Source organism: Ceratotherium simum, chromosome 11, assembly GCF_057802395.1.
Source record: "Ceratotherium simum simum isolate JZ-2026a chromosome 11, ASM5780239v1, whole genome shotgun sequence".
Lineage (NCBI taxonomy): Eukaryota > Metazoa > Chordata > Mammalia > Perissodactyla > Rhinocerotidae > Ceratotherium > Ceratotherium simum.
This window is the reverse complement of record NC_141910.1, coordinates 34,387,591-34,403,068: the sequence shown is the minus strand read 5'-3', so window position 1 is coordinate 34,403,068 and position 15,478 is coordinate 34,387,591. Positions and strand designations below refer to the sequence as shown.

At 40.1% G+C, this 15,478-nt stretch overlaps 1 protein-coding gene across 6 annotated transcripts in view; it reads right to left on the bottom strand.

Moving 5' to 3' along the window:
* The window catches only part of FSHR (follicle stimulating hormone receptor), a 182,456-nt gene extending 167,213 nt beyond the window's left edge, over positions 1 to 15,243 (bottom strand). For all 6 annotated transcript variants that reach the window (XM_087436789.1, XM_087436792.1, XM_087436793.1 and 3 more), the window contains exon 1: positions 14,977 to 15,243. In XM_087436789.1, the coding sequence (XP_087292915.1) occupies positions 14,977 to 15,128 (152 nt within the window). In that variant the 5' untranslated portion in view covers positions 15,129 to 15,243. The remainder of the gene's footprint in view (positions 1 to 14,976) is intronic.
* Positions 15,244 to 15,478: the final 235 nt, after the last annotated feature.

Genomic DNA, 15,478 nt, shown 5'->3' with positions numbered 1-15,478 from the left:
AGCCATAGAAAGAATAGAGTATTGATACCTGTTACAACTTGGATGAACCTTGAAAATATTATGCTAAGTGAAAGAAGGTAGTCACAAAGACCCCATATTATGTACCCATAATTCCGTTCATATGAAAGTCCAGAATGGAGAAATCTATAGAGACAGAAAGTAGATTAGTGGTTGCTTAGGTCTGAGTGGAGGATAGGTAGGTAGGGGAGTGATAGCTAAAGGGTACGATTTTTCCTTTGAGGTGATAAAAATGTTTTAAAATCAACTATGGTGATTGTACATATTGTGAATACAGTCATGTGCTGCACAATGACATTTTGGTCAACAACAGACCTCAAGTACGACGGTGGTGCCATAAGATTAGTACCATATAGCCTAGGTGTGTAGTAGGCTATACCATCTATGTATGTGTAAGTACACTCTATGATGTTTGCACAACGACAATATTGCCTCACGACGCATTTTGCAGAGTGTATCTCTGTTGTTAAGTAACGCATGACTGTATGCGAAAAAGCATTTAAATGTAAACTTTAAATGACTGAATTGTATGGTATGTGTTATATGTCAATAAAGCTGTTTTTGAAAAGCAGGCAAAGGTAAAAATAAAATAGTGATGGAATTCTAATGCTCATAATATCTGGAAGGTGTTTCGTTGGGTGTGAGGCGATAAGAGGTGGAGGTGGTGGGGCGGGGAGAGGGGTCGTCTGTGCTTTGGGAGTAGAGAGGTACCTTTCATCACCAAACATGCTGCAGAAGCTTGGAAATTGAGGATTTAAAATTTTGACTTTGGAAATAGAGGATAGATAGTATTTTTCATTACTCAAATGACCTTAGACAAATCTTTTTATGAGGTCTCATTTCTTATTCCTAAAACAAGTAAGAGGAGGAAGGAAATGTATGCTCTCTCAAGTTTGTCTGGCAAAAAATTCTTTGATTTGAAGAACAAGACAGATTTGCATGAGTGAAGACTTGGCCCACATCGAATTTAAAAATATATATCTACTACATATTTGGGGTTGTACATAATACCTTTCTCAACTCTTCAGTTCCTTTGGCTATATATGGAGACCACTTTGCCAAAGCATATTCTTGGTAAACTACATGTCACTAAATCAGAGTTTCCTAGTGTGTTCTTTGGAACACTTGTGAGTTATATAAAAGGGGAATACCTCTGACAGCCTTTAATATGTTATGTGCATTGTGAATCTCCAGAATGGAACCATAGCACGCAGCATTTTCTAAACCTATTTGATCATGGAAGATCTTTTAAAAATATACTTTTTCTGGAGTGTCTAATGAAACTAGGGTTCTGAGGAATACACTTTGCAAAATGGTAGAGTAACGGGGCAGCCTTCAAAAGCATAAAATATTTATCCTCCAAAAGGATTTTGTATTTCAACCACAGAGTCTTAGAAATTAGGGAAATCTTTAAAGCTCCAAGAATTAATTTATTAATGGTGATATTGTAACAAATAATGGGGAAGATATTTGGGAGCAACTGAGCCAGCTTGGTGCCTCTCAGTCAAATAATATCACATAGGGAGCTGCAGACTAGTTACAGCAGCCTTGGTCCAGACTTTAAATCATATCCAAAATGAGAATACAGTGATACAATTCCCCAAATCTAGAAAGAAATTTTAGAAAAGAGGCTGTGAGGTCATATTAGATCAATAAGGATTTTTTTCTTAACTCTGTGGAGCTTTTGAAACATCATCATCACTGTTCATCTAATTGTATGAGGACCATTTAGGGAGTATCTACAGAGATTCCTAAGCCTCCATCAAGCACTCCGTGTTTACATGGCACGCACTTCTCCTATGCCTCTACACCTGCAGAAGATCAGCTACTCAACCTGCTGAGAGTTCATTATTACTAGGGAACCATTTTCATAGGAAATGTGTAAAGAGCAACAGAGAATTGGAACCAGCCCTTCCAACTGCCTCCTCCGTAGGCACACATATTCCTCAAACAGCTCTTTAGCATTGTTAGACAACTTCTGGTTATTTTGCAATTTATCACTGGAAATGGCCATTGACATTTACTTTTCAGTCCTCATATTTATTCATGGCCCCACTCATTCGTTTTCTGTCTTTCTCTCTCTGTCCTCCTTATTGTCGTTATTGAGTAGCCAACCCTGCTGGGTGTAGGAGAGGGGTGCAGTGCTAGCCCTCAGAGAGCTTACTGTATTTGAGAGACAGGATACCATGTAATTTTTGTATTATGGATGACTCCAGCATTGTACATATTTAAGCTCAGATGAAGAATTTAGATTGTTCTGCTTTAGGAGTTCAGAGGACAGGGAAGTCTTTTTTCTCTTTTTTCATGATTAGGACAAAGTCTGGGCATTCTTTAACCAGGTATATCAGGAATCTCAATTTCAATTCTGACACTCAGAAGCTGAGTGACTTTGGGCTAGTTCTTTCTTTGATTCCATTTTCCTTATTTCCCAAAATAGCTATAGTGCAAGACTGTCAGGCCAGATACTATAAGAAGCATAAAGCGTGGTGATATAGTAGGACTTAATAGATGTTTGTTACATTCAATCTTTTCTTCTAGTGGTTATTTGCTCGAAGGGGGTCTTTCATTCATTCATTCAGTTCATGTGTGTATTGAGCATTTACTCTTTACCAGGAACTATTCTACATGCTAGAGTCTTTGCCATCATAAAACTTTAGTTCTAGTTTCTAGTGGAGGGAGATAAATAGGAAAACATACAAAAACATTCAAATTGCAGTAAGTTTATGGAAGAAAAGCATCATATGCTAGAGCAATGGGGATGCTACCATAGCAGAATGGTTAAGGAAGACCTCTCTGAGGAGGTGGATTTGGGTAGAGACTGGAAAGATGAGAGACTGTGTGAAAAAGAGAGAAACATTCTAGACAAAAAGAAATGCAAGTGAAAAGACCTAAGGTAGGAGAGAGCTTGGTGTATTTGAAGAGTGGGAAGGGGTCCAGGGTGGCTAAAGCGTAGTGTGATGGGTAAGCAATGCATGATGGGCACTACAGCTGTGGAAAGGCAGCCAGAGGTCAGATCATGGGGTGCGTTGTAGCCATGGCAGAGCATATAAGCTCCACAAGGGAAGGGATTTTGACTGTTTTGCTCACTGTTGGATCGCCAGCACCTAGAACAGTGCCTGCCATAGTAGGTAGTCATGAAACATAAGTTGAATAAATTTATTCTAAGTTATCGTATGCCATAATATTTTAAAAGATTTCTCTAGCTCCTGCGTGGGGGCTGGATTGTAGGTTCGAGTGGAACCAGCAGATGGAATCAGTGGGTCAACTGCAATAGCCCCCACTGATTCCATCTGCGAGATGATGAGAGATGATGGTGGTTTGAGCTAGGGTGATAGTAGGGAAGATAAGGAGAAGTGAAGACATTTGTTCTATATTTTTTGGGACATATATCCAGAACTTGGTGTTGGATTGGATTTTGGGGTGGAGGGTTGGTGATATGTGCATTTATATATATGATAAAGACTGGGAGAGGAGATCCTGAGGGGCTTAGGGGAGGGTGATTAAGTGTATTATTTTCTACTTGTTGGTTTTGAGATGCCAGTAAGGGATCCAAGTGGAAAAGTCAAGCTTTCAGTTGGATATTACTTGTCTGGGACTTAATGGAGAGGTCAGGCACGGCACATACATTTTGAATGTAGATAGTATTTAAAGCCATGGAACTGGAAGAGATCACCATAGAGAGTAGAGATGCATGAGAGAAGAGGGTCTGAATGAAGCTTGGGGAACTCCAACATTCAGAGACTGGGTAGCAATAGAGAACTTAGCAAAGAAGACCAAGGTCTGGCATGAGATGTAAGAGGAAAACTAGTGTGGTGTCACAGAACCTGGAAGTCAAAAGAGAAAAGTGTTTCAAGCAGGAGAATGGTCAACTGTGTGGAGTGTTCCTGAGAGGCATTTAACATGTGGATAGGGATGTGACCATTGAATCTGGCAGCTAAATTGTGAGCATTCCTCTTATATTCAAACTTTTGTATATTATTTGAAAAATAATATAACCACAACATAAAACATACTCAAAGTAAAGAGAAGTTTCTTGGTACATGTGACAAGAAAATTTTCAGTGGAACAATGGGATGAGAGCCAGATTGAGTGGGTTAAATAATGAATCGGGATTCCTGGGCAGAGATGGCATAGTAAAGAAATAACTATTTGTTTCCTCTTGAAACCCCACTGAGAAGACAGTAAGGGGAGTTGTTTTTTTAAAGGCATAAAGTCACAAGAACAGAGGAATAAGAACAATGAAATTTCAGGATTGTAAAGAACATCGATGAATGTGCTTCTGGAACTAGTTCTACTGGCAACTCCTGGAGCTGGTTCAAAATATAGAATCTCAGGCCCCACCCCAGACTTACTGAATCAGAATCCGCCTTTTCCCAATATATTCCTCTGCTTTGCATGCACATTTAAGTTTGAGAAGTGCTGACTTGGCGGAGTCTAGAAAATGAAATCCCAAGCCAATGTGATTTGCACTGCACAATCCCTGAAACACTCAGGAATTGGAGGCACTGGTGTCCCTGGAAGAGGGAGTGGGGTGGAAATGGGATGAGGTGGCCAAAATAAGGAGAATTGGTGGAAAGTTTAAGAGGTAGCCATACTTCCCACTTGCAGCAGTCAGGCAAGTTCTCCTCCCCACCTGAGCAAAACACCAAAAAGAGAGTGGAACAGAATTTCTGGACTGGGGGATGCCAGGGACAACCTATGCCTGCTGGATACTGAGACCCCCAGCTCCTTTCCCCAGCCACCAGAATGCTGGCAGTTAGGGCTTCACCTTCCATGTAGGAGCTTGGGAGAATCTTCTGGGGAATTTGACCAGCCCAAGAGGCAGAAGCAGCAATTCCCTGACTCAATGGCCCAGCCATTTCTTTTATTTATAGCTTCTGTTGCTTTTGTTTTTGCTCTTCTTCTTCTCGAATCTTACCCGAGGCCTCTGCTCCCAGAGCTACTTTGTAATTTTCCTATCTGGCTACCATAACTGTTTGTTCTCTTTCTTCTTGTCTCTAGTATTTGTTTGGGGGAATCAGATGCCATTCCAAGACTGTATGTTCTTCTTAAAGGAGTTCAGCAGATTTTCACAATCTGGGGCCTGATAAGCAATTTTGCTACTGTGTGCAGGATTCTAGATGACCTTTTTGCTGTTCATCATAATTCTCATGTTTGCTTTCATTGCCTTTTCTAAAATTTTCTAAATTAAAAGAGTATTTCTTGTCACATTTGCTGCTGCTTCCTGCATGCCCCGCCCCCAATATATTTACTTACAGAAATTCTTCACTGCTTGCCCACAAATAACACCAATTAAATGATGGTTTCTTCCTTTCCTACTCTGATCAGATACTAGCCTTGGTGGGTACATGGCAGTGGCAAGGGTTTGGGGCTGACTGTTGATACTTGCTCAGCCTGTGATCTGATGATGGAGAGTGGTCATTCTTTTGCACTCCATCTATTATTCTATTCTAAACATAGCCATACAAAGTAGTTTGAAATTTAGAAGAAAGGGAAATTGCTTATAAGTTCAAGAGCATTCAATAATTCCTTATTAGTGTCCCCCTTATACCAAAGTAGACATTTTTAAGGTATATCATTTTTCAGAAGAGGTATCTGGGCTTTGTTAAGTCTAACTGTGTGACTACCAGATTTCAGAGACAACACTCAGCTGCTCTGGGGGGAAGCTGGCATACACAGCCCATTGACATGTAAACTCCTTTATCTACTCCCTCTCTCATATCCACATAATAGTATTCATGAACACAAGCAGCTGTAGGAAAAATTATGAGGTTGACAGAGAAACAGCACAGCCTAAATGGCCCCCTTTGATGCTGTTTTCCACATCCTGTGGCATTCTCCTCTATCCCAACTCAAAGGATCCGGTCCCTTGAATTTTCACAATTTGAAAACTTCTAGTCAAACTTAAATATTTCAACATCTCCCAGTTAAACCCTGTCATAAATTTGCCGATGTTCATTTGTCATTCTATTTCATTTGAAGTTTGTGTTCTCCTTGTAAGATAAAGCAAGATTTTCTGATCTTTTAAAGAATGGAGTATTCTGGAAGTAGCCCTGCACAGCTCCTGAAATCAACCCTAAGGTGGTCAAAAGGGCAAATCTAGATGAGACGGTCAGACACTCATCTTCTCATCAACTTTCTTCTGGCATCGGCAGGCCAGTATCTTCCCATTGGCTTTCAACAGGCATCTGTTTCTTCCAGGTCTCACAATCTATGATTTCAGATTGCACAAAGCAATTTGTAATTAACTGTCAAATGAGTGGTTTTGACAATCACTATTCTGGGTTCTGAGGGAGGGTTTTGATTGCTGTGGGTAAAAGGGAGGAAAACCATTATTGTTATTACTTGTTGACACTCTTCTCTTTCAGCAGCTCCGTGAGAGCAGGCACCATGCTTCTCCTATTGATTCTTTTCTCCCGAGTGCCCAGTATAGCGCCTTGCACAAATACAATCCATAAATATTTGCTGTTGAAAGAAAACTTCGTGAAAAACGAGAATCTTTGGTCTCAAAAGCTGAATGATATTGGAGTAGAACATATTTCAGCTTGGAGAATATAATAGTATTTGGATAGGGGAATATAAGATTTGGGAGCTGGGGAATAGAAAATAGTGTGCAGAGCAAAGAGTTGAGAGGATGGAAGATGAGAGAGAGGACAGGAGAGTTAATTTGAGGCCAAAATAGAGAAGATCTTAATGTCAAACTTAGGACATTGGGCTTTTGTCCTGAATCTAGGCATTGGAGCCCACATAGGAATTCAACCAGAGCAAGAGCTCAGAGCAGGGAGCTGGGAGGGGAGAAGACTGAAGACACAGAGACCAATTCAGAAGCTGTTTCCATGAGATGATGAGGAGAGCACAAGCAGCGGCAATCCAGTCTTCTAGGGATGTGATCTTATCTTCTGAACCAAAATTTAGCAGACTTTCTTAGACGGGACAGAATATTTTAAATTGGGGCCACTCCTGAAAATCTAGTGCTCAAGGTTCTGGCCTTTCCATATAAGAGGTCTTTCTTTCTCATACCTCTCCTATTCCAAGAGGATTCTGGATGAAATGTTTTGTGACCTCCCATCAACCTTTATTTATTTAGTTACAAAGTCATTGTTGGAGCTGGAATCCCTCACAAATTCTTTCTTTAAAACCCCTTCCAAACTGAAAATAACAAGAGAAAGAAAGAGGTGTTTGTGTGGAGGTTTCTGATACTTCATTTCAAAATAACAGAAGAACTGTCTACTGAGCCTGAGGGAACCCTCCTCAACCCCCTTTACCCCCAACCCCAAATCCCACAACTGAAATCAGAGCCGTTTAGGAATTATACGCCTGCTGGACTCAGAGGCCTAGAAAAAGCCTATTGATTTGGGGAAAGCTTGGTGCCTGAAGACGTTTGTAAAGTCAAAGCATTTTAGAATTGAAAGAAACCTCATCACCATTTTACTTCAAACTTTCACCAATCTGCTGACAAATTTTCTCTCTGATAGCCTCAATTAGTTGATCTCTCTGTTTCATTGAAACTTAGCTGAACTTTTTGAGTCCCTATTTCTTAAAGGTTTTTAGCAAGCTTGGCATTAGAGAGACACAAAAAATGGCTCATGGTATACATTTTCCACTATTTCTGACACAGGATTCTGTGATGACTGTGTTGGCTCTTGCTGAAAAAGGTCTGGGGGAAGGGATGAATGAGAGTGGACTTAAGCTACACCTAAGACTAAAAATATAATTGAGTTCAGTCTATGAAAAGGGTTTAGCTCCTTTATTCAAAGATTTCTTGCACATTCTTTGAAGATTTTTGGATCAGTTGGCATATTCCATATGAAAGAACAAGATAATGGCATGTTCAGGTCAGGGACACAAAACATGCTCTGAGATACTTCGGAAAGAGGTTAGATTAAGAACAAACATTCAAATCTCATTATAATCAGATCCAAAGCAATTATAAATAATTACTCTTTTTCCTAGGTGACCTTGTGGGATATATAAGCTAGAGTCTAGTCTAAATAAAGCTAAATTGGAGAGTCTAAATCTAACAGCTTAAAAAAAAAAGCATAGTCCAATCAACCACAGTGACTAGATAACCCAATTAGTGGCTTTGGAGAAGGATAATCAAAAGTTAAATGAATTTCTCATTTGCTGCCAAGATGTCTGCTTCTGAAGCTTAGACTTCTTTGATAGAAGACTTGGGTGAGGAAGGACAGCACACACCTTTAGGTAAACAAGCAAATTTTATCATCACCAAGCAAAAGTGGTTCTGTGCCATCAAACCCCTACTTTTCAATTGCTGATAATGACCCTGTAAATTATAGCTCTTAACCAATTCTCAGGGTAGAGTTCATCTTCTACTTTAAAGGATTTTTTCCCTTTCAAGGTACTACATTCTATAGCTATTCCTTTAGTCATTTTTCTGATTCCTCTGCAGGGAATATAAACCTCCTTTAGCCCTAGCCCAATTACATTCTAAATGTTGGACATAGACATATCATTTCTTACTAAAGGAGGGGAAGGTTTTTGTTTCAATAGAAAGGATTATATATACATTAGCATGAAAACTGTGCTGTTTGTTTCTTTCAAAGAAATATCTAAACAAGGCAGTAGGAGTGTCTAGATGTGGGCACCCAGGGCAATCTGCACAGTGGGGTGTTTGGTTTTGATATCCAGACAGAATATAATAATTAAAGCACATCTGCGCAACACAGGAAACCTAACATTCAGGGTTTGGAATCTGACCTTAACTGGCAAAAATTTTATACCTTTGAAAATTTCTGCCTGGTCTAAAGTGATTTTGTTTAGGCAATTTCATTCATCCTTTCAATATTCTTTTTAGGGATAGAGAGTCAGGTATTATTACTTAAGTCAAGAGAATTGAGTGACGTTCTTAGAGTATAGAATATTCAACTTTTAACTTAGGAGACCTTGTTTCAAGTCTATGTATCTCTCTTTCTGAACAAATTAATGGATTCTCAAATGACACAGGCATTTTCTTAAAACAAATACATAAAAAGGCAAGGAAAACAAGGAAACTATCAAATCCTATAGTAATTCACCACATGGAAAGCAATAATCATTTTTTATAAGAATCTTTTCTTCAATACTGAGGAGCAGAGCAAATAAACAGATGCAATTCTCCCTTATTTATTGTATCATTTGTTCTACATGTAATTGAGGACCCAGAACATACCTTGCATTGAACTAGGCGCAATAAGGAGTACAAAGGAAATTTTCACTGCAGTTAGGGAAATAAGGCACACATGAAAAATTAAGTGCAAAGCAAGATTAAGTACGAAATGAAATGCACGAGGGTTCAGATTAAATAAATATGGAGTGGTCAGGGAAGACTTCATGAAAGAGGCAACCTTTGAGCAAGATTGTGATAAGTAGGTTGGATTTCAAGAGGCAAAGAAGAAACTGAGGATAGTATAAGCAAGAGTCATAACGTAAAGACATCAGGAGATAGAAACTGAGTTTGAGAGCAAGTCTGTATCAGCCTTGTGGAATAGATGGCTCCTGTTGGAGAATGGTGAGAAGTCAAGTCAGAATGGTGAGCCATTGGATGATTTTGAACTGGGGAATCATAACATGGTGGCAGCGATGTTTTATCAAGAAAAATGGAATGGCAGTGTGCAGGCTGGCTTGGAGAAGAAAGAGATTGACAGGAAGGAGATGAATTAGGAAGTAAATATATAATCCAGCCTTTAGATATTCAGGGTGCAAACAAAGATGATGCCAATGAAAAAAAAAGAGAGGTACTGCTAGTCTCAGTATGAAGGGAGTTTGTAAAACTGATTAGATATGAGCAATCAGGAAGGTGAAATCTACATGGTGAGGAGAATTAAACCATCAATATTCAGTAAATGAGCAGGTCAGGAGTAGTTTTAGTAGTTTTATAGTCCTTTGCTTTATCTTTCCTTTCTTTACCTCAGAATAAGTAACACCTCGTTCCTCATGGCTATAGTCTATATGTCAGAACTGTCTCCTCCATGAGGACATATCGCATTCTTAAACAGCTGCTTCTCAGGCACAAAGCAATGAAAACCCAGCCAAGGTCCATCTCTAGCTGTTATTGAGGACTGAGTTGGGAGTCAGGAGGTCTGGGCTGCAGTTCAGACAAAGGATTCTTTCTGGTGGCTGGGGTTGGATAGACCAGATTTTGGATTAGCCTTTCCCAAAGTATGTTCTGCAGAATATTAAACCCCGGAGATATTTTTAGAGGAAAAAATTCCATAATTAAACTTGTTTGCAAACATCAAAAACTCTATTTCTCTCTTGGAGACCACAGAACTTATTGACATAGCAAAGTCTTCCCTCTTCTGCACACAATACTGATACATCCCTCAGAACTAACAACCTACCAAGGAAAAACTAAACTAGCTCCTAACTAAACAATAATCTAGGGTTATGGGATATGGAGAGTGATACAAACCAAGACAGCCAAAAAAAAAAAAAAAAAAAGGAATATAAGGGAAAGAAATTAAATAAAAAGGGAAAAATATAATTAGATAATTAGAAGTAAATGCTGGTCAGTTAAGATTGCAATGAAATACAGGATCTTCCCATGAGGAGAGCGGTCAACACAGGCGGCCTATAATATAATCTCAGTAGAGGTCTCCCTGTGGAGAATGACCATCAATGGACCCTTTTCTCCTCTTAGCATTGTGGTCATCTGATCCTGCTGAAGAAAAAGGTAGCTGTATCCACAGTCACTTAGAGTTAAACTTTCAGATGTTGAATGGGTGTTTGCATTCTCCATAGAGATTCTACCTCCAGGAAGAATACAGCAAGATTAAAGGGTTCTTTCTAGATTCACTGACTGCCTCCAGGTGCAGCTGAGTTTCCAGGGTAAGTCAGAAATCAAAATTCCTTTGACTATGGTAAGAATGAAACCTGCTCTCTGAGTTCTTGGCAAATATTAAAAGCCTCAAGAAATACATTTTATCACTCAGAAAGTAAGTACACAGAGTAAGTGCTCCAGCCACTGAGAGGAGGAGGAGATTATTCTGAAGTAAGTGGAATGCTGTAAACTATCTCAGAGTTATAAAGATCTTTATATCACTTTTTCAAAGCATTCTCATACCTATTGACTCATTTGATCATCATGAATGTCCTCTGTGGTAAGTGGTTTGTTTCCCAGTATTTTATAGATGACAACAGCAACCACCAGCACCGCTACCTGGGAGGCATTGTGCTAGGTGTTTTACATTCATTGTCTCATTTAATTCTCATAGCAACTCAGTAAGGCACACACTGTAATTTCCATTATATAGCCAAGAACCCAAGTGATAGAGCAGAAACCCATGGCATAGGCTGGGTTTGAACTCAGGTCTCTGGGATTCCAGAGGCTACACCCTATCGTCTCTGACTTGTCAGAACCAGTTAAAAGCCCACCCGTGAATATTCCCTCCATTCCTGACTTGCTCACCTAGTTTAGTACTTTCTCCATGGTGACGTATTACCTCAGGCTGCCTAAACCCTACTTAAGCCAGTAACATTTAACCACTCTCAGCCACAGTCTAAATCAGAAGTGGGCAATCTATGGCCTGTAGGCCAAATCTGGCTTGCCCCATTTTCTATGGCCCATGAGTGAGGAACATTTTTCACCTTGTTACATGATTTTAAAAAATCAAAAGAAGAATGATAATTTGTGATATGTGAAAAATATGAAATTCAAACAGTGTCCATAAGTAAAGTTTTGGTGGAACACAGCCATGCTCATTCATTTACTTTTTGTCCGTGGCAGCTTTATTACAACTATGGCAGAGCTGAGTTGTTGCAACAGAGACTGTATGTCCTATGAACATAAAAATTTATCATCTGGCTCTTTATAGAAAAAACTTGCCGATCTCTGGTCCAAATTCTAAAGGACACTTTTATTAATTTATTTTTTTAAGTGGAAGAAGTAAAAGGAATCAGACTTTCATCGTATACACGTACAGAGGAGACAGAAACACAAGCTGAAGTTTGGATCCCAGCTCTGCCACTCAGGAGCTGCAGGGGTGACTCTGCCCAAGTTATTAAACTTTTCTGGTTTTTGGTTTGCTTCATTTGAAAATTGGAGCAATAATCCCAAACTTACAGTTCCATTGTGAAGTTTTAAGGAAGTAGTATGTGTAAAGCACCGAGCAAATAGGAGAAGCCCTTTCATAAATGGACTCTACCTGCCTGTTGACGGTGCTTCTGTGTTCTTTTGGTGTTAATATCAGCAAGTGCGGATGGTTGGTAATTAGAAATCTTTGGTGATAGCCGGCAGATATATAAAAAGAGTGATGGGATAAAAATGTACATGGTAAAATGTAGGAGTTGTTTTCCCCCAAGTGAACCTGAGTAACAATGAAGCTTTGACATGTTGATGGATTGAGCAATTGCAGTCGATGAAGCCCAGCTAGTCCATCCACCTACACCTGATGTGATCATCATTAAAGTCAATATCCAAACTCGGAAGACTGCAAGGTGCGTTAGAATTACTTAGTTGAACAAGCCGTTTCATCTTTCTTCTGCCAATATTCCAGATAACCCTAAGCCAATCCTTTTAAGGAAGAAAAATAATTACTCTTTCATTCTGATACATCGTCTGAGCTCTAGCTCACTTGGCATTTTATCTGCTCTTCAGCGATCAACACACTGACTTCAAAAATATCCTCAAATAATTTTCTTTTTTTTTGTCTAACAACCAAAGAAAATTCATCTTGTTTTTCTCAATACACCTTGCTAAGAAGATTGCAAAGCTGAACTCTGGAATAGTCTAACTCATACCTTACTAATAAATGTGCAGAGAAAAAAATCTTCTCAAGATTAGGTATCTCGGATAACTTCTTTAGTCATCAAAGCTCTCAAATAACCATACTCATTCCTCTGGTGGGGAAAATGCCAATAACTGACAAGCACTTTTTTTCCCTTCTTAGTTTTATGCAACTTTGTCCTCTATTACATACGTGTAAGCAAGGGGTTGACCCAGGGCTAGCTTTTGTCCAGAGTGTGAAATTTGTTTCTGGTGTTCTGTCCAACAGACTTTTTCCCACAGTCGCTTTCCACAGTTGAAAAGTGCTCTTGGGCAGAGATAGGTTTTAGTCACTTATACCTTATACCTTATGATTTAAAAAAATCATAGTCCTGCCCCTCCCACACTAACTCATACACACGCACTGCCTGGGGATTGGGGGTGGATTTTCTTCTTTTCTCTCTCTTTGTTTCTTTCCTTCTCTCCTTTCTTTCCTTTCCTCTCCTTCCCTCCCTCCTTCCTTCCATCCTTCCGTTTTCTACGCAGAATGAAAAAAAATCTGTCTTCTGATAAAAAGATATCAGAAAGCAGAGAGCCTAGTGTAGAAGAGTTTTGGATAGAGGAGTATCACCCTAAAATTGTAACTTTTTAGAGGCTGTCTGCTTTAGAAACTAGTTGGCACTGCTTGACCCACAGGGAAAAGTTGGAAGAAGTGGAGAAGGGCCAGGAGAGGCAGAAATGGGCGGTGGGGGCTGGGGCAGGTAATATCAGTTAGTGCTCATAACAATCCAACCAAGCAGGTTGTGTTAAAACCATTTTAGAAGCGATAAACCTGAAGCTCAGAAGAGGCTAAGTAATTGTTCAAACGTACTTAGAAGCAAGTGACTTCTTACAGGAACTCAAGTATGTTGAACTTCTCCTGTGTTTATAACGATCTAATAGACCAGACTGTCTCTGTGCATGGCACATTCTTTCCCATAACAGGAACAACCGTCTCATCTGAGGCAGTGTAGCCAAAACACAGAGCTGACTGGTTATTTTCCCTGCTGCTGCAGCTGCCTCTTGATAGGAACTGAGGACTTGTGTCGGCAAGGGAAAAAGTAGCAAACAGAACCAACCAAATCTGTGGCTATACGTCCCTAAGTGAAAATCTGAAATGCAACACCAACGTGTTTGAGTGTAGATACGGTAACCAGTGGACTGAAAAGATGATCACCTTCTGCAATAACATAAGAGTCATCCATAGCTTAGGGGGACCAAGGTTGAAACAGGCTTCTAGAATAACGGCTTCTGTTTAAAATCCTTGGAATATAAACACTTAGGATGTCTACAATCTCTGAGCCACAATTTGCCAGTTTCCAGGGGAAGTAGTTAAACAGTCCTGCCTTCCTCTTACTTTAATGCTGTCAGACATGGATTTTGGGGTTAGAACAGTAGACTGTAAGCCAAAAGGCCTGATTTCTAGTTTTGGCTCTGCCCCAACTCACCGTGAGAGTTTGGGCAATTGTCTTTCCTCTCCAGACCCCAGATTCCTCATTTGTAAAATAAAGAGAGAAAGTGAAATGATGTCTAAGACCTTGTCCAACTCTAAGAGTCTCTCTACTTCTTATTAAAATAGGTCAGTAAAAATCTAAAGTTGGCAATCACATTTTTCTAGCTATATGAAAGATTATCCTGTATTTCTCCTTCACTCTCCACCTGCTTTTTTCTTTCCTTTCCTCCTCTCTTCACACCCTTTTCCCTCTACTCCAACCCTCTTTTTCCCCAGGAAGCAGAATCTCAGTTCAGGAATTATTTGCTGTTGCCTCCAAAGCAACCACGACTCTTGCATTCTTGAATTCAGTGTCCTCAGGTGACACACATTGTGTATTCCACTTAAATCAAAGCCGTCGTCCTGCCTCCAATGCTAGGTCTTCTAAGTTTCTACTTTTTCTTAGTTCTGCTTTTCTGATTCCACCAAAGACAGTAGGGAACCCAAGAGCAAAGGTGTTGAAAAGACTAAGAAGTCTTCCTTTTGCCTTTGGATTCGGTTTCTGCTCTGCCCTTCCCTGACAAATGCTCAGATAAACTCTCACTAAGATCCTTGGAGAGCTGCAGGGCAGGAGTGTTGGGCTGAGGGAGTCTGTTTTATTCAAGCCTTCAGTCAGGGCAGAAATATCTTAGCCCAACAGTTATCAGCCTCATGTCAAAATAATAATAGCACACAACGCACAAACGCCAGCCATGCAGTTGTTCCCGCTGCCTCTGATACTCACAGTTCAACTGCATTCCTGGGGAGGTCGGAGGGAATTTCTGTCACCTTGCTCTCTTGGCAGAGGAAAACCCTGTTGGAGCAGTGACAGATCCGATGATGACATCCTGAGCCCAAGGTCAGGAATGCCAGCAAGGAGACCAGGAGCAAGGCCATGCTTATTTATCCATCTACCTGCTTTCTTCCTGCAAGGCAGAGAAAAATCTCCACAGATTTCAGAGGCTCCACACAGAGCCCTTACGAGAAGAGATCTGCCTTGAGAGCGGGTAGAGTCACATGACCCACCAAACGATGCTTTTTTTTTTTTTTTTGGTCACTTCCAGACGAACAGCAAAATTCCTGTGTGCCACTGGCAATTTCCTGGGCAAGATAAGCTCCTCCCTTATCCTTTGAGATTGATTTCTTATGCCCTGACCCAAGGAAGTCAGCAAATAGAAGCTTGATGCATGTCTGGAATAGTTTACATTATTTCACTGCAAAAGTGTCCCTGCTGGTCATCACTCTCA